General features: G+C 42.2%; 8 protein-coding genes across 8 annotated transcripts; 3 read left to right on the top strand and 5 right to left on the bottom strand.

Annotated features, from left to right (window-relative positions):
* Nucleotides 1-4,132: 4,132 nt before the first annotated feature.
* Nucleotides 4,133-5,536, bottom strand: Bfra_001591 (putative rrna processing protein ebp2 protein; the record flags this gene model as incomplete). Its single annotated transcript, XM_037332018.1, has 3 exons — nucleotides 4,133-4,563; nucleotides 4,619-5,225; nucleotides 5,276-5,536. 3 exons carry the CDS (start codon nucleotides 5,534-5,536, stop codon nucleotides 4,268-4,270), a joined length of 1,164 nt encoding a protein of 387 aa, XP_037196172.1. The 3' UTR covers nucleotides 4,133-4,267.
* Nucleotides 5,537-6,639: 1,103 nt separating this feature from the next.
* Bfra_001590 (uncharacterized protein) lies at nucleotides 6,640-7,710 on the bottom strand (the record flags this gene model as incomplete). Its single annotated transcript, XM_037332017.1, has 1 exon — nucleotides 6,640-7,710. The coding sequence occupies one exon, from the start codon at nucleotides 7,708-7,710 to the stop codon at nucleotides 6,640-6,642; it is 1,071 nt and encodes a 356-aa protein (XP_037196171.1).
* Nucleotides 7,711-8,468: 758 nt separating this feature from the next.
* On the top strand, nucleotides 8,469-9,937 carry Bfra_001589 (putative cation efflux family protein family protein; the record flags this gene model as incomplete). The annotated part of the gene is made up of 2 exons (XM_037332016.1): nucleotides 8,469-8,811; nucleotides 8,868-9,937. The coding sequence occupies 2 exons, from the start codon at nucleotides 8,469-8,471 to the stop codon at nucleotides 9,935-9,937; spliced, it is 1,413 nt and encodes a 470-aa protein (XP_037196170.1).
* Nucleotides 9,938-10,512: 575 nt separating this feature from the next.
* Nucleotides 10,513-13,455, bottom strand: Bfra_001588 (putative mitochondrial dynamin gtpase protein; the record flags this gene model as incomplete). Its single annotated transcript, XM_037332015.1, has 4 exons — nucleotides 10,513-11,003; nucleotides 11,060-12,832; nucleotides 12,883-13,092; nucleotides 13,146-13,455. The coding sequence occupies 4 exons, from the start codon at nucleotides 13,453-13,455 to the stop codon at nucleotides 10,513-10,515; spliced, it is 2,784 nt and encodes a 927-aa protein (XP_037196169.1).
* A 657-nt stretch (nucleotides 13,456-14,112) lies between these two features.
* Nucleotides 14,113-16,009, top strand: Bfra_001587 (putative glucosamine 6-phosphate synthetase protein; the record flags this gene model as incomplete). Its single annotated transcript, XM_037332014.1, has 4 exons — nucleotides 14,113-14,127; nucleotides 14,158-14,299; nucleotides 14,356-15,066; nucleotides 15,429-16,009. 4 exons carry the CDS (start codon nucleotides 14,113-14,115, stop codon nucleotides 16,007-16,009), a joined length of 1,449 nt encoding a protein of 482 aa, XP_037196168.1.
* A 600-nt stretch (nucleotides 16,010-16,609) lies between these two features.
* On the bottom strand, nucleotides 16,610-18,325 carry Bfra_001586 (uncharacterized protein; the record flags this gene model as incomplete). Its single annotated transcript, XM_037332013.1, has 1 exon — nucleotides 16,610-18,325. The coding sequence occupies one exon, from the start codon at nucleotides 18,323-18,325 to the stop codon at nucleotides 16,610-16,612; it is 1,716 nt and encodes a 571-aa protein (XP_037196167.1).
* Nucleotides 18,326-19,370: 1,045 nt separating this feature from the next.
* Nucleotides 19,371-19,967, bottom strand: Bfra_001585 (uncharacterized protein; the record flags this gene model as incomplete). The annotated part of the gene is made up of 1 exon (XM_037332012.1): nucleotides 19,371-19,967. One exon carries the CDS (start codon nucleotides 19,965-19,967, stop codon nucleotides 19,371-19,373), a length of 597 nt encoding a protein of 198 aa, XP_037196166.1.
* Nucleotides 19,968-20,401: 434 nt separating this feature from the next.
* Bfra_001584 (putative lysosomal cystine transporter protein) lies at nucleotides 20,402-21,316 on the top strand (the record flags this gene model as incomplete). Its single annotated transcript, XM_037332011.1, has 2 exons — nucleotides 20,402-20,893; nucleotides 20,963-21,316. 2 exons carry the CDS (start codon nucleotides 20,402-20,404, stop codon nucleotides 21,314-21,316), a joined length of 846 nt encoding a protein of 281 aa, XP_037196165.1.
* Between the last annotated feature and the right edge of the window lie 1,347 nt (nucleotides 21,317-22,663).

The following is a 22,663-nucleotide window of genomic DNA, read 5'->3' as shown; positions in this document are numbered from 1 at the left end:
CCATTAAGATTTATATCAATTCGATTCGAAGCGGCATTAAAACATGAATATGATAGCATACGATTCGAATGATTGAATGATTGGAGCACGAATTTCTTTTGTCATACCTTTTCTGGCATACCTTTTACTTTCTTTTGAGAATTCGACTCATTCTTGAAATCAATATCTTTTTTTTTTTCTTTTTCGATACCAACGTGGAGGGAATGATTGGAATGGTTTCTTACACGATATGCTATAAGCAAATCATCAAATGCCGTTTCGTATCATTCAAATATATATCTTCAGCCTCTCAATCCTTCCATCTTCAATCTAACCGGCTCTTGGGAAAAACTCGAACTCAACTTACCTATTTATTATATTATTCATTTGGATTTTCATGTGTGAAGGATGGAATGGGGAGTTGGACGACTTTGATTATGTCTTGGGGAATTTTGAGTGAATGCATGAGGGATTGATGGTTTTGATGGGTGAATGCATATGTTGGAGCGAAAGCGGGGTGTAGTGGAGTTTTCCTTTTTTGAAGTATCGTTTACATGGCATGCTGAGATATCAAATTATATTCGGGGGGGAGGAAAGAATTGAATGAGATGAGAGGAAAGAAAGAGGGAAGAGGAAAAGAATGGATGGTGTGATAGGATTGCTAGGAAATGGGATGATAGTTATTGGGTGGAGAAAGAAAGATGAGATGGGATGAATAGGAACGAAAGGGATTAAAAGGGGGGGAGAGAAGGACTGAAGGAAAAAATGAATACGATACCATATATCACATACTGCTTTTTGGGCAGGCGTGTGCAGGAAGAAGTTGAAAAAGGATAGTGAATAGTGGATAGTGGATACCAGATTAAGTTTATGAGAGAAGAATGAATTGAGGAATCAATTATAATCAATGTTAAAGAAGAGAAATGTGTGTGTATGTGTGTGTCGTGATGAGTTAGTGAATGCTTTTTATAATGAGTAGATGAATGGATGGGTGAGTGAGTGAGTGAGTGAGAAGATGAAGGGGTTCGCCTATTATATAATATAATGTGTACTATGTAGTGTGTATAGTATTGTGTAGGCAGCATAAGGATAAGTTGGTAGGTGAGTAGGTATCTAGGTAAATGGGTGCTGAGTGGGTGTAGGAGGGTAGGTGATGAATAGGAGGGTAAGTAGTAGTTGGGTAAATAGATATATGTATAAATGGGTAGGTAGATAGGGAAATAGATAAGGAGGGTGAGTAGAGCTGATGGGTGGTTGTGTGAGATGGATTGGATTGGACTGGATTGGATTGGATTGGATAGAAGAATGGAAATGGAATAAAATAGAATTGGATGGAGATGATGGGGATAGGGATGGGAGGGTGGAGATGGATAGAAAAGAGAAAAGAGAAAAGAGAAAAGAGAAAAGAGAAAAGAGAAAAGAGAAAAGAGAAAAGAGAAAAGAGAAAAGAGAAAAGAGAAAAGAGAAAAGAGAAAAGAGAAAAGAGAAAAGAGAAAAGGGGAATGAATTGGGATTTTGAGGAAGTAGGTGAGAGGATGAAAAGAAGGAGATGAGATGAGATGAGGGAGATGAGTAGGTGGATAATGAGATAGGTAAATAGATGAGAAGAGAGATATGTAGATTGATAAAGACATGTAGGTGAATGAGTTAGTGATAGATAGATGAGTAGGTGAGAAAAAGGATGAGTAGATAGGGAAATAGGGATTTAGATGGATAGGTAATGAATGGGAATGAGATTGGAGAGGTGAATGGATAGAAGGAAGGAAGTGGTGGGAAGTGGATAGAGGGAAGGAGATAGAGGGAAGGAGATGGAGATAGGAGGGAGAGAAGTGAGAGGAAGGAATGAGATAAGAGATGGGAAATGATAGGAGGGGAAAAAAGAGGAAATAGAATAATGATGATGGGGTAAGAAGAAGTGAGGATAGAAGTGGATGGATGGAGATGTGTAATTGTAAATGGAAAAGGTAAGGTGGGAAGAGGGAGGGAGAGAAGAAGGTTGAAATAGGAGGGAAGTTGAGGTTAGGAGAGAGGAGAGAGGATAGGGTTGGTTGTGTGTGATTTTTGATTGAAGAAATGGGTAGATGAATGAGTAAGGGGAAAGGGAAAAATAAACAAGAAAAAGGGAATGGGAAGAAATGTGAATAAGGGTAATAGATTATTAAAGGAAATAATAGAATGGAGTGATGGATTAGAATTGAATGGATTGGATTGGGATGAGATGGATGGTAGGGGAGATGAGTAGGTGAGTGGGTAAATGAATAGTTGGGTAGATGAGTAAGTAAGTGAGTGGGTGTTGGAGAGAATATTGAGATGGAAGGTATATGTTAAGATTTGAAGAGAGTAAGTGAAATAGGATGAGGTGAGATGAGATGAGAGAGAATGATATGAAGGATTTTAGGGTTATAGATGAATAAATGGAGAGATGGAGAGATGGATATGTTATTACTAGAATTAAGAAATAAGAACAAGAAATGATGTAAGAAGGATGGGATATGAGGAAGGTAGTTATTAAATTTAGTAAGCGATGAGGAGGAAGGAGTGAGTAGGAAGTAGAGAGAGGGGGAGAGAGGGGGAGAGAGGGGGAGAGTGTGTGAGAGAGTGTGAGAGAGTGTAAGTAAGAAGTGACTAAAGAGTAGAGAGTAGGAAATAGGAAATTGGAAATAGGAAATAGGAAGAAAGGAAATGTTTGGGTTCTAACTCCCTCCTCAGCCCTCATTATCTCTATCAAATTATAAATTCTCGAACTAATAAACTAATAAGTATTAACTCGCAAAAGTCGAGACTAGAAATACTACTACTTCTATAATATACTAGAATTACATTGTAGAGTCAGCAACACACGAGGAAGTGAGTAACCGAGGGATGTATAATCTATCTACATTCTACCTATATATCTACAGAGACTTGAGACTTGAGACTCTTAGATCCTCAAACCCTCAAACAGATTAAAAATAATACAATCGATACTCATCTAGAAGTATAAATCTACTCGCAAATTCAAAAGAGCGAGAAATATCAGATGATCGGGGATGAGGTAAGATGCATGGGATGTTTTACTTACTCATGTACTAGGTATTTATTTATGTAAGATTTGATGCCATACATATATAAGAGGGAGAAAGAGAGATTATGAAATCACACTTCGAATCGATTACAAGTGATATTAACATACCAGATACTTATTTACTCACTCTCTCATCACTCGCCACCTTCCACCTTTTGTATACCTGAAAGTCCAAATCCAAATCCAAATCCAAATCCAAATCCAAATCCAAACTCCGCTCTCCTCGAATAACAAAAAGTAAACGTCTTTGGGAAGTTCACACAACAGCTTCGCAGCTATATATATACCCACTACAAAATTCCATCTACTACAAAATCACAAGCTAATAAATCACGAACCACTAAACTTTCTCAACCCACACACAAGTGACCTAACTGAGATCCCTCAATAGCAGAATTTCAGACATTCTGAGTTCCAACACCCAGAGTAGCAAGCTAAATTCGCGGGTTGTGCTTACTTACTTGAGGAAACTAAACGAATGAATGACGAAACGACTGAATGAATGCCTTGATAAGGATCTGACATATTCAAGGCGAGAGTCCGAATTTTGATAATGATAGTACATAGGAGTGAGGAAAGATATAGAAAGGAAATTGAAAGAGACGAGGGGAGGGTGGGAGGGAAATGAATAAACAAATGAATAGCCGAATGTACAAATGAATGCTTCGAGGAATTTGAGATATTTGAGGTAAGCGTATGGATTTGAAATGAATGATAGTTAGAAATAACGAGGAGAGGAAACTAGAGGGAGGAAGGGGAATAAATGATGGAGTGGACAAACGAATGCTTCGAGGAATTTGAAATGGTTGAGATGCCCGAAGTGAAAATATGAATTTTGATAATAAGTTGAGCAAGGAACAATGCGAAGAGGAAAGCAAAGGTGCAGGGCATATGTATATATATATGTATGTCAACTTTGATGTGGGAAACTCCACTCGAGGAGAAGTTTCATACTGATCAATGCCAGCATTTAATTCCTAACTGGAGTATTCGAATCACATTCACATTGAAAGCCGCCCTAGCCCCCAAATTTGACATCCTCACTTCCAAGAAATAGAAATAATGAAGACAAAGACATTCATGGTATTCTACAGCACCTCCTCTGTTATTCCTCTCACACACATGTCCTACATCTTCCCAAACAATTGAACATGCATTCCATGATCCCCAAAACGCCAATCTCAAATTATCCCCTTGATACTTTTCCCTTTCATATTAACCACACTATTTCTTTCCACCCGCTCTCCTAGCTTTTCCAGGTCTAGATTTAGCACCACCCTTAGCACCACCTCCCTTCATCTTCTTGACCGAGAATCCAGACAAATCTCCACTACTCATCGCGTCACCACTCTTCTTAAATCTCTTCTTACCACCATGTCCGAACTTCTCGTCTTTCTTTTGTCTCTTGTTTGGTCCTCCCTTACGATCATTTCGACCACCAGTAGATTTAGTTTCTTCTTCAAGAGCAACATCAAAGAGATCTGCTTCATTTGTATTTTCATTGTCGGCACCTTGACGTTCTGTTGTTTGTTAGTATATGTCATCAAACTACTTTGAAAATGGATTGCGACATACTTCTCTTCAAAGTCTTGATTTTATCCAAAGTTTGTTTCCTTTCTTTGTCTCTCTCTTGTAATTTGGCGACTTGAACTTGCTTTCCGAATTTCTTCAAATCTCTCTGTTTCCTTGCATCTGCAGATGCCTTCTTTCCAGCAGCTTCATCAATCAACTTTCTCTTGATCTTCTCCATATGCTCATCGGCCTTTACCATTTCCGCGAAATAATCGGTAGGTCTGGTAAATGAAACACCTTCTGCCTTCAAGAGCAATCGCGCAGATTTAACAGCCTCGAGTGATTGCGAATAGAATGCCAATTCGCGCTTCAAATCATCAGAAACATCTTCGATTTCCGTAGGTTTAGCAGATGTAATAGATTGATGTTCGGAGAATGGGAGATTGGCGACTGGAAGGGCGATTCGTTTGAGGGCTGCGGTAAGAGCAATTGTGTTGTTTATGGTGAGACGTTGATGAGGGATCATATCTTCTCTTTCTTCATCTTCAAGATCTTCAAGGTCGGACATGGGGATATCTTCATCATCTTCGTCTTCGTCATCCTCTTCTTCATCGTCGTCTCCACCAAGGGAAGAATCACTATCACTTTCGTCAATTGCTGCGAAATCAATCTATATGATAATTAGTATTGGTAAACAATAGAATTTGAAAGCGCAAATACTTCAGTAGGACCATTTCCTTCCTCCTCTTCCTCATCATCTTCACTATCACCCTCTTCAGCATCCTCATCCTCCTCATCACCACTTTCTTCCTCAACATCTTCCCATTCCTGTTCAACCTTTCCCTTCTTTGAGCTCTTCTCCTCAACCTTCGCAGGCTTTCCCTTTCTCGCAAGTTTAGCCTGTTTCTTTTGATGTTGTTTTTGGAAATCGGTTTTCTTGTCGGCTGCAAGCGCCATCTTCAATTTACTTTTGGTAACCATTTTGACGGTGTTGTGCACTGTCAATTGAGGATCGAATGTTTTGGTTACTGAGCTTGTGAAATTCGAGATTTATTTTTTGATGCGGGAATCTTTTTTTCGAGCTCGGACAAATTATGATTGGCGCTAAGATTTCACCGCCCTGGCATATAATTGTGCAAGTTATGAAAGATGTGCTCGAGAGAATATTCATTGCATTCAATTCCACCTATTAACTCGTTTCTATTGATTATGTTGTATTCATTGACATGATTTCGTTGTTGAAGCACGATGAAGCATGAGAAAAGTATACAGTCGCATGTTGTTATGTTACGAATGCGATCTTCTCAGTTAACAAAAATAGCAAGTGCTGTCTTATCAGCGGATACATGTCCGTCCTAAGCAAAGGGTCTACTTCTTAAGCCTTAATATACTATTGTCCTCCTTCCTCTCACGAGTAGAAATTGTCATTTTTTGATATTTCATTCGCGTGAAATCTAGGGACTTGATTCAAAGATCAGGATCTCCGGGCTACTGAATCTGACCGTTCGGATTCTAATAGCGAATCCACATCCCTTCTAGTACCTGCTCAGCATGCAAGAACAGTATACCACACAATCTCTACTTGGTAAAGTAATAATCATTTCAGACATAATCAAGGGAATAATGAATATTCCTCTGCACGAACAGGAAAAATATTCTCCTCCTATCAACGGGGAACGCCTGTACACGTCTCATCATATGAGCCATCTGGATATAGGTATCATCCCGCACACGAATACTAGCACATCGAAAGGCGACAAGATATCTATTACCAAACTTGGTGATAAACTTGATGGTATCTATAGCTCAACAATGATCTGCGACATCAGATCCATCAGATCATAGCCAGCCTCCCACCTCTTCCTCGGATGGGAGCTCTATAAATGAAGAGAAGAGTCAAATAATTCATGTGCTCATTGATCGTTCATGGCGATTCTCATTTCCATTGTATGTTGAACATATCCGTTGATTTGCGTTTGTTTTTTTGAGTCAATCTTCACTTGACGTGCTCATCGACAAGACTTTTATAAACCCCTTAAATACACCTTCATCCGTAAATTAACATTATCATTAAATATAGCATTTCAATCCCCACTAATTTTCGCATGCCGAAAGTATTTCATACCAACCCAAGCAACAACTACCCATACCCAAGCCATTACTGACGTTAAAATAATCAATGCAGGATAATATCCCACAATTGGTAATGTTGGATCATCCTCTAACTCAGGAGGTGCATAAGGAGTTTCTCCAACATCCCAAGCCCAACTCCATACCCCCAGACATGAACCCATACCAGTAACAAACACAATCCATGTTACAATTAGTATAACCCAGCCCCACCATTCAGTTTCCGAGTAATCCCATTCGGCATCTGGTAAAGGGAGTGGACTTGCGGCGAGTCCACCTATAGATAATGGAGATTTCTGTTTTTGAGATGGCCGACGACGAATTATAGAGCCTGCACCGGGTGGAAAGTATGAATCTGAACCAGATGATGGTGGTCCTCCACGAGCTGCAGCTGGTAGATTATGTGATGGAATACTGAGTAAGTCCTCTTCATCCGTAGTAGATGTATAGGTTAGAGTTGGACTCGTGGCTGTCGTTGGTGATGTGACGATATGGTCATTAGCACCCATGGGAAGAGTTTTGATAGGTGGCAGCAAAGTGTTATTATTTCTGTTGGCTAAACCATCCATGGAAGGACGGGGGGTTTCGTCAGATATTCCCAATCCAAGACCATTCACAGGTCGAATGTTCTCGGGTGAAGCGGGATTTAGCATTGTGTTGTTAGAATATTGACTATGTTGCGTGGAATCAAGAGGAATGGTTTTGGACTCTTTCCTATCTCTTTGAGCTCCTCGACCAAGAAGTGCAACCTTTCTCAATGAGCCCTTTCTTCTTCTAGTCTTCTGCTGTTGAACTGCAACAGCCATAGCTCTACTAGTCGATCGCTTTGGTGACATTGGTTCGTCCCGAGGCGGAGATTCTGGACTGCGGGGCCCTGATAAAAATGATAGTTTAGACATGATGTTTCCAGATAATGTTCTTCTGTGCCCCCCCTGCTTGGGCTCGGCTTGTATTTCTTCGGGTTCGTTGACTAATTCCCCAGCATGGTCATGAGAAATACCATTTGAATCAACTTCTTTCTCCATAATTTCGTAAATGACTCTGGTAACAAATGTTACGAAAGTAGATTCATGCCGAGAAGATATACGTTTGCGCTTCTAGGATGAGTTCTTCACGCAAATGTTGAAGAGCGCAAGCTTCGTCCACAATTTTCTGATGGTCGAAGGACACGTGGTTTCGTAGCTTCACATTCCAACTCGTGATTGACTCTGCTGTAGTGACAGTTTAAATAAGTAGATGTAGTGATCTAATTGGCTTTCCCAGATGGTTGCTGAGCGTCTAAGCGCTTGAGGAAATTGAACGTGTTATACCGAGGATGGGAGCTTCAAATGTCGATAACAATCAAAATACCGAGTGTATGATGTTCAAGTAAATCTGACAATCCAGAGTCTTTTAGACTGCCGTATCGAAAGATGTTCATGAATATATTCAAATGAATATAGTTCTGATGGTTGTGATGGAGAAAGCTTTGAATATGGGGTCTGTTGGGTCTAGAGCTTTGCTTAAGCTTAATATCAAACGAGGTTGAATTGAGGTAAAATCTAGCTTACGTAACTCAACCGTCTTGCATAATGCCGGGCGGTGACACTTATCCCTGGTCTAGATATCCAAAATAGGAAGCAGATAGATTACCAGATCCATTTATATATCACAACCACTTTCCATGACGAATTACGAAACGTTTCGTGCCAATTGCGCATAATATATGGATGAATTGATGATATCTTCAACCAATTGATGAACCGTGTTTTCATGAAACTCGAAAATTATTAAATATCAAACCATGGCTTCGAGCCTTCCTATTCCAGCACCCCCGAGGACACCCACTCCTCCAACTCCTATTCCACAAGAGCAAGGCAGATATACATGGGAACACCAAGATGTCACTTCACGAACCGTGCACTCGGAGATACTTTTGGATCCCAATGCTCTCTCACCTACATTCTCAAACTCAGGTAGATTTGGTTCAATGGGAACCCCAATGTCTCCTCCTTCGGGCTTCTCAAGTCCCAACCTTCAACCAGACGGAATGATGAGTGTACCACCTGCCAGAGGAGCTGCGAATCCTTTTAACTTTCAGACTCAAACTATAAAAGATGCGCCAGTTGCCAAATCGGTATGCGAATGTTAAATAATGACATTAGATCTCTTAACTGACACAATGTACCAGAATATTGGCCAGCGGAGGGTCATAGATATAAACACAGTAGTGTCTCAACTCAACATCAAATCTTCCTCGAACCACCTCCTCGAGCACCCCTCGCACTCCCCGCCTCTCTCCCCATACCCACCTTCAAAGAAGCATGGAAAAGCATGTCCAAAGAACAAACTACGCGAATAACCTGGTGTCTCTGCCACGCTTTAATATCTGCCTTCGTCCTCTATAGCGCCCAAGGTTCTCTCGCCCTTACCGCACTATCCCATCTTATATTTTTCGATGCCGTATCTGCCACAATTTGTGTCGTGGTGGATGTATTCTGCAATTTCGAAGTATGGAAACGATCTTCTATCCGTCATCCATTCGGGCTCGAACGCGCAGAAGTGTTAGCGGGGTTCGCCATGTCGGTTTTCCTGCTCTTTATGGGTTTTGACCTTATATCTCACAACCTAAAACATGTTCTGGAAGGATTAGGCGACCATTCCCCTCATCACCCTCATTCCCATCAACGAGTTAGTCCCGGCTCGGTTGATACCGCCGCTTTACTCTCAATAGTAGCGACTCTCGTCTCAGCAATTGGGCTTAAGAACCACGCACGAATAGGAAAAGCAATGCGTTTCGCCTATATATCATTTCTCCCTTCCGTTCTCTCAAATCCTTCGCATTTCCTAACTCTGAGTTGCAGCACCATCATGCTTCTCCTTCCTCTCTTAACCATCTCTCTCTATATCTGGCTCGACCGTCTTCTCTGCACCGTCATCGCGGTCTCCATGTTCCTTCTCGGTGTCCGTCTAGCTACCGCTCAGGGACTCATGCTTTTGATGTCCTACTCTGGTGCTGGAGTTTCAGAAGTTATGAAGGAAATTGAGTCCGAACCCACAGTTTCCACAGTTGAAGAAGCGAGATTTTGGCAAGTACATTATGGATTGTGTATGGCAAATCTCAAATTAAGAGTCAGGGGCGATGAAGGAAATGTATTGAAATTAAGAGAGAAGATCAAGACATTAATTAGAAATAGACTTGGGGGTGGATATGGACAAGGTGGAGGGATGAAATGGGAAGTAACGACGCAATTGGTTGTTGATGGTAAATGAGTTTATTAGGGTATCTTTCATGTTTATTCTTCTTGTATGAGCCAACGATTATGAGTATTGGTCGGACTGGACAATTGGCATCCATTAATAGATATCTGGTTCCAATTCACCTCTTGATGTAACAAGGCGCATCCACGGTTTTCATGGAAAAGGGGGCAATGATTCGTAGCGCATATAGCATTGATCACATTCAATATACCATTATTTGCATACTCATCACGGCATCTTGCTCCAAATCTTCATTGCCTCCCGCAAATTCGAATCTTCACATTTGAGTCTAGGACATATGCACGTAAAACACAATGGATGCCAGGTAAGACTGAGAACATAAAAAAAAAGTCGTTGCATTCATCATGTCATGTAGAGCGGATAAAGGAATAGGTGTCTCCTCGACAACCACCACCAAACAACCATCGACCCAAACAAGGATATACAATATTTTCGTACTATTCCTTTTCAATCAATCCCTAACGCCGTAATCATTTGTTGGTTGCTTTCGCTTGCTCGCCTGCTAATAATTCTCCATCAATCCAACCTCCCCTTCACATTCCATTTTCGCCAAAACGTTTTATCAACTAAAACAAACTCCATCCACCCCTTCCATTTTCTTTCCCACCAGGGCCCCTCACACCCTCCTTTCCAGGTCCTCCTCTCCCATTCTTGGGTCCCCTCTGAGGTCTCCTCGCTTCCCCATTATCCAACTCGCGTAAATCCCTCAACCCTTCCATTTTCCCCAAGACCAACTCCAATAACTCTTTCCTCCTAATAACTTCTAGATGTCTCTCAACCTTCTTATCCTCTCTCGCAAATTTCTCAACTTCTTCTTTTGTTAAACCTCTGCCTAACCTTTGATCCAATTCTCTAGGGAATTGGTAGAAGAATTCGGAGAGAAGTTCGACGTTTAAAAAGAGAACAGCAGTTGAAGTGAGTTTGGTGGAGACGACGTCGAGGAAGACTTCGGGACAATAGTACTTGTTTTTGAGGGAGGCACATTGGGTGGATTTGAGGGCTTTGAGTCGGAGAGCAAGAAGGGTGGAGCGATCGCGGAGGAAGACCGCTTCACGACCTGATTGAAGTGTTAGCAATTTGCATAAAAGGTGGAAGAAGAGGATATGAAAATACCTTTTTGCAATAAAGCAGAACTGAATCCACCAGCACCACTAGCGTCACCATCAACAATAATTTCACCCTTTCTAGCTTTATCCACAAAACTCATCACATCTCTTAACTTCTTTCTTCCACCAACATGTTGCTCCAAATTCTTAGATGCATCTTCACAAGCTTTGAGTTCATTCTTCAACACAGAGGTGACATTTTCTCTGCCTCGTGACCATTCACTATCTTCAACATCGATTTCAAACTTATATGGCTTTATACAGTTCTCAACTTGATCACTTGTACTATAGAACCTCTCATTCAAAATGCCAGCTGCAGCATCGGTGATAGCTTGACGAGCAAATGGGTGAGCAGCGAACGTCGATTGAGATATTAACCGATCAACATGGCTTTGAATTGCATTGGCTACAACTTGAGTTGCAAGACGGCCAATACCAAGTTTCGTGAGGGCAGAAGTAGAGGCATCGAGTTTACGGTGCCAGAATAGGGAGTCTGGGTCAGCTGTTGGGAGCTCGGCTAGGGTATTAGGTTCTGGTGATGAAGGTGAAAGATCCGAGATAGGTCTGTTCCAGTAACGTGCTGCTAAAAGATCTAACACTCGTTGATCAAGCTCTTCTTTTAGCATCTCACGAACTTGTGGTCGTCCAAAAGTTTCGGCAAATTCCTTGAATGAATGCTTGAAAGCGTCGAGGCTCTCGGCAAGGTAAGATTCTGCAGACAGAGGTCGGTCGTTATATTGAACCTTGAACTCATAAGTCGCTTCTTCAAGCTCTTGGTGGATGGCATCACTAGTAGTTTGAAGACTCGCCGCCATGGTTTGTTCGAGTACATGCATAAGCTTCTTACGGAGAGTGGTAGTACCAACATTTAGGCCAGCATCAGGTCCATACTCCACAGGATGAGATGAGAAGAATGCGTGCTCATTCTTGATGATGGCTTCCGAGATGCTTCCATTTCCTGCTTTGAACAATGATCTAGTTTGTGATTGTTGTGGTGCTCGTGACACAACACCAACGTAACCGAGCCTTAAGGGGTATTTTCGATCATTGAGGATGGAGACTCCTCTAGCAGGATCGACAAGGTCCATCTTTGTGATGACGCCAATAGTACGTTCACCTCGTGGATCAACTCTTCGGCTTGCTCGTAAAGCAGTTGAGTTGGCTAAATCCACGTCTGCAGCAGAAATAGCAAGAATAACATTAGGAGGTTGAATGTACTTGTCACACAAATCGGCTATTTTCTGCTTCAGTTGCGCAGGTTGATCTTCACCAACAACCTGGATATATCCAGGAAGATCGATGAGGGATAAGTCAGGAACATGGGGTGACGAGATGGTCAACTGAATTGGGTCATCGGAAACACATTCTGTGTCAGGAACGGCCAAATTCAATTCCGTCAATGTCCTCTGGATATGCGAGAAGTCGGTAATCTTTCCTAGACCAAGAGCGGGAAATTCTCCATATTCCGCCTGTGAATCAGGGGTGTTGACGAGGGTTAACTCTATGGGTCGTCGTGTAACCATATTTGAACCCTTTGGTAGGAATTCATGTCCTACGATTGCTTCTAGCACAGAGCTTTTCCCCGATGATTGTGAACCAATAACCACAATTGATGGTAAAGTAAGAGCGTTTGACTGTCCCACAGTCTGCAATATAGTTCTGATCTCAATCATTTTTTTGGTCAAAACCATCATTTGATCATCTCGGGCAGCAACTGCAGGAGATCTATCGTCTTCTGAATATTGATCATATCCGTAGGCGGCAGCACTTCCTCCTGCAGCTGCAGCTCCCATTCTACTTTGTTTAGGTGGTTCCCCGCCAGGGCCCCACCCCCACCTCCACCACTTCCTTCCCCAATCTCTTCATGAATCCGTAACACCTTTTGCATCCACTCCGGCAACTCAACAGATTCTTTTGTTTTCTCCCATCCTTCTCGCGTTTGACTTGCAATATCTTTTGCACTGCCGAACAAACCACCTGCTACTCCAGACACAGTATTCGTCGTTGAGTTGAAGATGTCTGCAACATAATTACCAGCCTCTGCAGATGTCTAAAGTTAGCACGCTTTCAGAAGGAGGAGCGGATAAACTAACGGGTGGCCTGGTATTGAATATATGCTAAACCACCAACAGTCACTCCGGCGAAAAGAGCAGGTATTCTTGCAAACTTCAACAATATGTTTGGTAGGATGCGAACAAATGAAGCATTTCGAACGACTACAGCATTAGAGAATGGTGTATGTCCTGCCGGCCATAATCTTCCTCTTGCAATACGAACGGCGGATTCTGATCTGAGTAGACCACCAGCAGTAGATACCGCATTATGATGGAAATGTCTGGCAGATTGCGAGTTGATACGTTGAGCTGCGGGCAGAAGCCTCGCCGATAGCAGCCTCCCACTCATACTGGGCAAACTTAAGATTGTATCAATCCTTTAGGGAAGTGTAAAATCACGAAGCAACAAATTTCATTCTGCTGGTTTTGTTGTCCACTTAGTATATGGGTGTTTGATTCCACATGTTCTTGCATGAATAAAGGTCGAATCAGAAGTGGCGTGCAATATCTGTGGCTAGTGAGCTGTGATTGTGGCTTGATAACGAACTTCAATTTTGGCGGGCGGCTGAGAGGGAATGAGATCAAAGGAAACCCCCATAATGTCCAGCCTTGAGGGGTTATCAGACGATAACAACTCCACAACAATTATAATATTTTGTTTGCTAAATCTCCTCTACATATCCTCAACTCCTTGTTGTACATACTCTTGGATCTACATATTATAAACGAAACTGCTGCCGAAATTGGAATTTCTCAGCTTGCTTCTTTTATCCGTTGGGCTTGGATCTCAATTTATGTCTCAGCACCCAACAGATTACGCCATACCGTTATTTCCCCTTCAGCCTCGCGATTGCTCCCTTGAGTGTGAGCAAACAACTTCCAACGTTCCTTGACTTATTAGCAACATATATTGCACAACCATATCCTATTTGTATTCACTGAATTTCCGGAGAATTGCCCCCAGAGTATCGAAGTCTCAAGAACCTAAACCTCGACGAAAGACAAGATGTGTCGCTTTCTGGTGAGCCAAACAACTTCAACTCTTGCATAGCAGCAGAATACTCATGATAGTAAGGTATATAAAGGCTCAGATGCCATCTTGCTTTCTAAAATTATTTTGGAACCCACCCACTCAATTCTCAACCAGTCTTTCGACTCTCGTCTTCGTTTGGACATGAGAAGACCTCACAATGGTTAGTAGTTTCTGATCTTCGTGATTCGTGAACACGGTGACTCATAATTTTTGCAGGCGATGGATTTGGTATTGGTTATTACACAGAACCTGAACTTGGACCTGAGCCATGTATCTTCACATCTACTATTCCTGCGTGGAACTGTATCAACCTTCAACGAATTGCTTCAAAGACCGCTTCACCACTCATATTTGCTCACGTACGAGCTACGACCGAAGGTTCCCTCAGCGATGATAACTGCCACCCTTTCTCCCACGGCAGTTTGATGTGGATGCATAATGGTGGATTGGGTGGTTGGAAACACATAAAAAGACGCCTGGGTGAAAGACTGGCCGACAAATGGTATCTTGGAGTTCACGGAGGAACCGACAGTGAATGGGCATTCGCATTGTACCTAGATACACTCGAGAGAATGGGTCATAACCCAAGTGCTCCACCAGCCGAGGGATTTGGTCCAACTGTTTTAAGGCATGCCATGCTAGCTACCATTAAGCAGATCAACGATTTCATTGCCGCAATCCCAGAGAAGACGATCGAGGAAGAAAACCTGGACATTCGAAGCTTGTTGAATTTTGCAATAACCGACGGACATAGCATTGTCTGTACTCGTTATGTCAGTAGCAAAACCGATGAGGCAGCTAGTCTGTACTACTCTTCCGGCACTACATGGGAGGACAAAAGTAACAAGGGCGAATATCAAATGGATCGTCGTGATAAGGGTGCTGATATCGTCCTCGTTGCAAGTGAACCGTTAACATTCGAAAGAGGTAATTATTCTCACTTATTTCCTACTTCTGTATCCCATACTCCACTGCTTCATCTTGCCAAGGGCCAAGATAAAAAGCGGTAGGCATTGCCACAACCGAGTTCTATTGACTGAAGACTTTGGTCCCGTGAAGATCACCCAAACGAGAACTTAGAATTGGAAAATCGTCTTTATGTTGCACATCAGCAGATAGGCGAAAATCAGGCGAGGACTAAATCTCGACTAGTTCGTGTGGTGGCTAGTGATTTATTTTTCAAATTTCTTCAGGGGCTCTCGTCAAAATCCTGCATTTTCATTTACTCGCTTGTCTGGTGGCACTATTACTGCAGCCATGTGGAGTAGACATTTCTAATACATTTACAGAAAGCTGGGTGACAGTCCCAACCAACTCCACTTTGACAATTCACAAGCAAACTGTTATGGTACATCCGATTATCGACGAGTATTATAACCACAACCCGTATCATTCGAGATCTTCTCAATTCGTTACTGATAAGGGCCTCGTTACCAATGAAAAATCAACGCCAGCTCCTACACCAGCTCCAACTGGATCTACACTATTACATCAATCACTTGCCAGAACAATTAATCCATCATCGGCTATGCTATCACCAAGAGAAAATTATGATCCGAATACGGTGAATAACGCATCACATACACCAGCAATCTCAGATATTAGACATGCCACACCAGCAGCATCTCGTCCCTCAATTTCATCCAACAAGTCTGGAGAACAAGGCAACACCAAAAAGAAACGTGCCGCGGCTCCTGCTCCTGCAATTGTACAAATACCAGCTAATGCAATGAATGCTGGATCATCAAGTGGAATATCAGGAGTAGATTACATAGATACGCCTGATACACCAGAACTGACCAAAAATTCTGATAGCAGAAATAAAATAGCGCAGTATTTCCCAGAGCTGGATAGTATTGATCGGAATTGAGCCAAAGGCTAGTCGAATCAATGGTCTCAATTGGGTTGCGTTTCATTTTAGGACAGGCAGAACGAGGTAGTGGTATTTGGGCTGGCGTCACAATTAGAATCGGGGAGTGCATCGGTTGCACATTGACGAGGGCGTTTAGTGCGTGATGCAGGATTCCCCTTTAGTAGTTGCAATTCTACGTTGGTTTTGCAGATCGTTTCTGTTTCTTTGAGTTGGGTCATCTTTGTCGCATGTATCTTTTCTAGAATGGATATTTGTGAAGACCCTCATATTTTTGAGCGCTTGAATGTGTTAAGTGGATATACAATGTTTCAGATTTCAATATTAAAGCTTTCAAACATTTTAGGAAAATTCCTCCTACTTCGAAGACCCATTTATTCAATAATCAAGTCATTCCATCCTTGAATTTCTCAAATGCCCCTAAACAGATAATCACAAACTAAAGTCACAACACAAAAGGGAACCCCTATAATCCTTGAAATAAAGACCCGCTTGTATTATTCCTACAATGAAAACAATGAAAACCCCATGTCATGAAAGCAATCATCCACGCTGTTCGATGCAAACAATATCCAGCTCAAAAGACCCAGACCCAGAAGCTCAGAGATAACTAGACCAATCACCTTCATCATCACTATCCTCGCCATAATAATCATCCGAATCCAACGATTGCTGCGGCGTCATATCCCGCTCATTAACGCTCCAATCAATCATTTCCACCGACAATCCCTTATGTAAATTGAAATCTCCGCATTCATATTCGCCCAATCCGTCGTAGTCGAAGAGCGCCTTTCGTGCCGTCAAGATCTCGAGATATTGTTGATCGCACATGTCGACCGCCGTGCTGAACTTTGTGATGAAGTGCCGGGTTTTGCCGACTTGGTGATCTGTCATTAAGTGCTTGATCAGACGATCGCGTGGTAGGTTTTTGTAATGGCTGTTGTAGAGATCTCGTTGGAAGTGGATCTGGGATTCTATTGCAGAGGTTAAATGTCTTTTGAAAGCTTTTGCGTAGCGCTTGAGGTATACTAAAGCGAGACAAATCTTTTGTTCCCTATCTGGATCTCGCACTTCCCATGTATTGTTTGAGAATCCTAATTGTTCATTCTTTCTCTCAACAGCATCGAATATGCCGCCGGGAACTTTCTCTTTCTTTATAAACGTTGTGAGTTCATGATTTGCTATCATGATTTGATTCCATTGTCGCTCGAGATGCGTTAGGGCGTGCTTGCGATGTTCTTTGAATGTCCATTCGTCTTCGCCTGAATTCATGACGGCGTCTTGACAGTTGCGAAGTTCGAATTCAAGTGGATGAAGGGTTGGTTCGATAAAAGGATTGAAAGAACCTGTGTCGAGGAACTCAGCGTACTCGAGACACCTAGAGTCAATCCGTGTGATATCCTCTCGTCTTAAGCCCATTTGCATTTTGTAAGGTCGATGCCGCTCAAAGGTTCGCGCGTAAGCCACGAGGTTCTTATGCATCATGTGGCGGACATCTAGGGGCTGCTGACCGGTCATAAGTATTTCTATCTCCATCTTCAAATCCATAGGAAGTTCCCAGTCTGCTAGAGCTTGATCTCCCTCTGTAAATTTCTTCACCATCCCATCATCAGCGAGTTTAATGATATCAGGAACATCGGTCGCGCGAGCTTCTCTGATTGCACATGTCTGGAAATTGCGGAGGATTTTCAAAGGCTTCAAGATCTGTTCGTAGCTGTCGAAAGAATAATTGTTGTTCCAACCATAGTCCAAGCCGCAAGGCAGAATCAATAGTTCCAGCGATAGCGGAGGATTTTGAAAGATGACTTCGCAAAAGTCACGTAAACTCCAAATTGGGTCCCAACTGCCACCAGCAGATGTGAGCCTGCTAACTACCACACGCCACTTGCGAACTCTCGGAACAGTAGAGTAATTACCAAGATTTGGAATCGGGAATGGGATTCTGCTTTGGTTGTTCTGATATCTCGTAAGAGGGCACAGCTCCACAAGAGGTCCTTCGACGTACTGTACAGCCGTTGGATTTTCATCATCACTTCCTGTATCCATATCCATAGAAAGGTGATTATCTACCCGAAAGCACGCGATATAGAAGGTGTTTCCATTGTATAGAACATCCACGGCCTCGGCGTAAATTTGATGGCAGACTCTCAATACCTGTGGGGATAAGTCGTACTTCGTATCAGCTCCATAGCTCGCACTTCTGGATACAGAATCTGCAGAGCCCAAAATCTTGTTGACTAGTAGTTCTTTGTAGATTTGATTCCTGACTTCTAAAGGAACCTTATTCAAGAAGGGACAATCGCTGTTGGAGGCCATATTTAGGACTTTGAATGTTGAGTATTATTGGAAGAATAGATCGAAGTATGATTAGAAAAATGGTTGTCGAATAAAGTTGTTGTAGTAGAGAGAAGTTGCGAGAAGAAGAGAATCGATGTTTGTTGTTCTGTAGCTTCCCACCATTCCGGGAAACAGCTCTGTTGGTGGAAAAAAAAAAGGTAAGAGGTTGTTCAGAAAGTAAGAAATATATTCCCACCTTCGTCTTATAACATTTCCTCCACAGTATTCAATACATCATCATGCCCCGTCATAATATCAATTGTAAGGTGAATCAAAATTGTATTTTAAATGTGTGTCGGTGACGATAGATGGAGTTTATCGAGTGTCTCTGCCGAAAAAGCTCGTTTGAAATCTTCAACCAATCCCAACAGTTTCAATTCACCTGAGAGATTGAACTCATTCAAACATTCAAATTGTCTAGAAGCTCCAACCGAATTTACAATTTCAATTCATCTTCATCTTCATCAGGGAGACTTCAATCAAATGAAATATGGACTCCCTGGCAAGATTGGAATTGTCTGAAATCTTCAACATCCCTTTTGCAAACGTCTGCTAATGTAGAAGTTTTGCTTAATCTTACGTGTTCAGCTCACTAGGAATATTACATTCATATCAAGGATGGATCCTCCAAGGACTTCGAGTCTTTTAAAAAGACAGAAAAAACCATGTACTAGGAGTTTGGTTGATGTCGAATGCTAATGGACTACATTGATCAAGTTGGAGCACAGCTGAAACCCACCAGTGATCCCATAGATCATGTAGTTGCCCTGATAAAGGTGTATTTGCCGGGCCTGTTCTCATGCTGTGCTCGCGTTGAGTGGATGTTTGAAAGATCCAATGTAATCTTACTTGCATCGTGCAAGTTGTATGGTAACTTGTTATTTGCAACACACGCAATATGCAAGCTCCAGTGTGCAAGTTTCCATGAAATTGACTTAACGTCACAACTGTATAGCCATCCATTTCAGATCCAACTATTGAAGTGAAGATAAAGCGGGCGCGAGCACAACTTAGACAGAACATCTCAACTTCCATCCCAAGGATCGCTGATGAGATTACTCTTCTCGCTTTGAAACGGTGCAACATCAACTTTCTTCGGCGTCATCATCACTCCCTGCAACCATTCAACATATGCAGGAAAACCAGTCACACTCCCATAGATCCTTACTTTCTTCACTCCTCGCACACCCTCAAAGAGTCTCAGAACCTTATAATCTGAACCCCTAAACGCAGATTGTTCAACCCTTATTGTCAATTCATCCACCTCGCTAAAAGCTTCTTCTGCTTTCTTTGCAGAGAAATTCGGATCGCAATCCAGTCGAACGATTATATAGTATTTTTTGATGATGGATATCAATTTGGAGGAGCTGATAGTATCATATTTCCAACGCAAGCGCGGCAGTCCCGTAAGGAGGTTGGGATGTGCTATGAAGACATTGCTACCATAAAGAATTTGTTCGGCTTCATCATGGACTTTTCGACAGATGGATAGAATTTGTGGATATATATGTGGATCAGTTCCTAGACGGCGGGGTATTGATATGGGTGGGATGATGAGAAGTAATTGGTAGATGTGGTTACGAATTTCTCCTGGGAGATCAAGGAATGTGAGAGGCGGCATGGTTAGCGAGGCACTTCTTCTATTGTTGCAGTAGCAACCTCGATGTACTGTTGTAAAATTGTATGAGGACGTATGAAAAACTAGAGATTTTCGTTGAAGTCTTTTCGTTGAAGTCTCTTCGAACAATGGACGATGTTAGTGACATGAAGTGTTTTGTGAAGTGATACACGGATAAAGGGATCTCATCAATCTGATAAGATATCAAGTCAACAGCACTGACTATTGCGATAAGATCAAGATAAAATTCCACGCTACAATCCCGGTACCCTCCGGGATGAATTGAATCATTCAATGTTACTCTAAATTTAGTACGTGCTCACACGTGATGGCCTACTTGGATGAGACCTCGATCATGTTGACTCTTCATTTACTGAATTCTTTGACATCGATACCCTCATTTATATATTGTCGCTATCCATGACATAGTCTTCACAATGACCACTGCATTCCTTCAGTTTCTTTCCTATTTATTCGGTTGGATATACACAACATGTTGGTCGCTATCTTTTTATCCCCAACCAATCTTGAACTTTAGGCGCAAATCTACTTCAGGAGCCGCAATCGATTTCCCGTTCCTCAACGTGCTAGGCTTTGCTGCATACTTTGTATCTACCGTCTCATTCCTTTATGCGCCAGAAATCAGACGTGAATATGCTTTGCGAAATAATGGGCATACCCCAACTGTTCAATTCAATGATCTCGCTTTCGCAGTTCACGCCCTCTTTATGTGCTTTGTCATAATATCACAATATGAACCATCAATTTGGGGATTTGATAAACGAGGTAAAAGGGGGCCTGGCGCAAGAGTCAGCAAATCTATTATGGGTTTGTCGGTAGCATGCATTGTTGGAGTCGCGACTTCGGTGGTTATTGTCATTGCGCGACAGGATGAAGATGTTGTAAGAGGGTGGGCATGGATCGATGTGGTAAGTTGACATGAGGCTGCATCATCTGGTTACATCTGGTTACACTTGTGCTAACATCATTTTTCACAGGTTTATGTCATATCATATGTCAAACTTGTTATCACGACTGTTAAATATATGCCGCAAGTTCTTACGAATTATCGCAATCGATCCACAACTGGCTGGTCAATAGGGGGAATATTACTCGATTTCGCAGGTGGAGTTCTATCGATTTTACAATTAGGAATTGATAGTTACCTCCAGGGAGATTGGTCGGGAGTAACGGGCAATCCGGTCAAACTCATGTTGGGCAACGTGAGCATCTTCTTCGATGTAATTTTCATTGTTCAGCATTATATTCTGTACAAAGGAAATGGAGGTGATACAACATTAGATGAAGAAGATCCTTTACTCGCGCCGGATAGGGAGCAGAGAATTGAATAGAGAGAGACGAAGAGATAGGAAGAGATAAGAAGCAGAGAATTGATTAGAGAGAGAGGAAGAGATAGCGAGCATTTCTCTATGGCGTTATAGATACCCAGCGGTTGGATTATGAATAGAGGTGAACGATTAGTTATTGGATTTCAGTGTAAGATATTAGCTCTTATCCAGGTAATTACAAATATATTATCTTGAGGAGTTGCAAGGTCAACAATTCTCACGCTCGCCCAAGTGGCTGGTATAACTGCATCATGATATGCAATCTACATCCATTGTTACATCGACTGGCTGTCGTGCACCGCTCCATGCTTAAAATAAGATTTCCCAACAAAGGTCACTTGTTGAAAATGGAGTGACCTTTGTGAGAAATGGAAATGGATATGGCACACCTAGTACGGGACAGGACAGGACAGGAAAGTGTCATATCGCCTTCGAACTCAAAAAGCGTGGTATATAAGGAAGGAGAACTCTCACCGCATCAAAACTTCCTCTATATTACAATAATCTGGTCGCCCTTTCAACAATTAACACAAGCTGCCAGCGACTTTAGCTCACTTGGGAGAGCGCCAGACTGAAGTTCACTTCGGTTCATTAATCTGGAGGCACTGTGTTCGATCCACAGAAGTCGCATTCTGCGAGTTGAGGACCACCTTGACTTAACATTATTTTTGTTTTAACTTGGAATTTTTCTTCCTTTTTTCCCTCCGGATTTACTATAATCATACGCTACGAATACATTACGGAGCATGCCTACGGTGAAAGAATTTCATGATGCAAAACCTTATATCTTTTAGCTGAGCCTTGATCGGTTACTTAGTTCGTTCATGACAATTTACTAAGATTTCACTAGAAGACGCGAAGAGGGACTCACAAAGGTAGAAGACATTAGTGGGAGATGGAGGACACGCGAAGAAGATTTGCAACTTTGAAAGTAGATATGTTTGGGCGGGACAATTGGCTCACATCAACAAAGCTAACGAATGAGAAGTCGATCGATGCTCCGTGAATAATGATCCGGGTGGTATTCTAACAATCCGGTATAGGAGCTCATCGAGCCCATCAAGCCCACCGAGCCCACCAAGCCCTCCATCAAGTCGACCATCTACGGAGCACCTAGGTAGCATCCAGTCACCACCAGTGTCCACCGAATACGCAAAGTGGCGGCGTTGGAACTTTCCATCGAGTGGGTGTTAGGTAAGCAAAGCAACGCAAAGGATGGTTCGACGGTCAACATGTGACCCAATCTTTTGTTCGTATGCCGAAGATCCACCGCAATATGAAATCATTTCCGACGGTTAGACTGTTGGACTAAAGCAAAATCCTTCGCGAACTAAGCCTAGCCAAGTAAAA

Source organism: Botrytis fragariae (genome assembly GCF_013461495.1).
Source record: "Botrytis fragariae strain BVB16 chromosome Unknown tig00000006, whole genome shotgun sequence".
Taxonomy (NCBI): Eukaryota; Fungi; Ascomycota; class Leotiomycetes; order Helotiales; family Sclerotiniaceae; genus Botrytis; species Botrytis fragariae.
The sequence above is the reverse complement of the archived record's forward strand: the minus strand, read 5'-3'. Positions and strand labels throughout refer to the sequence as shown.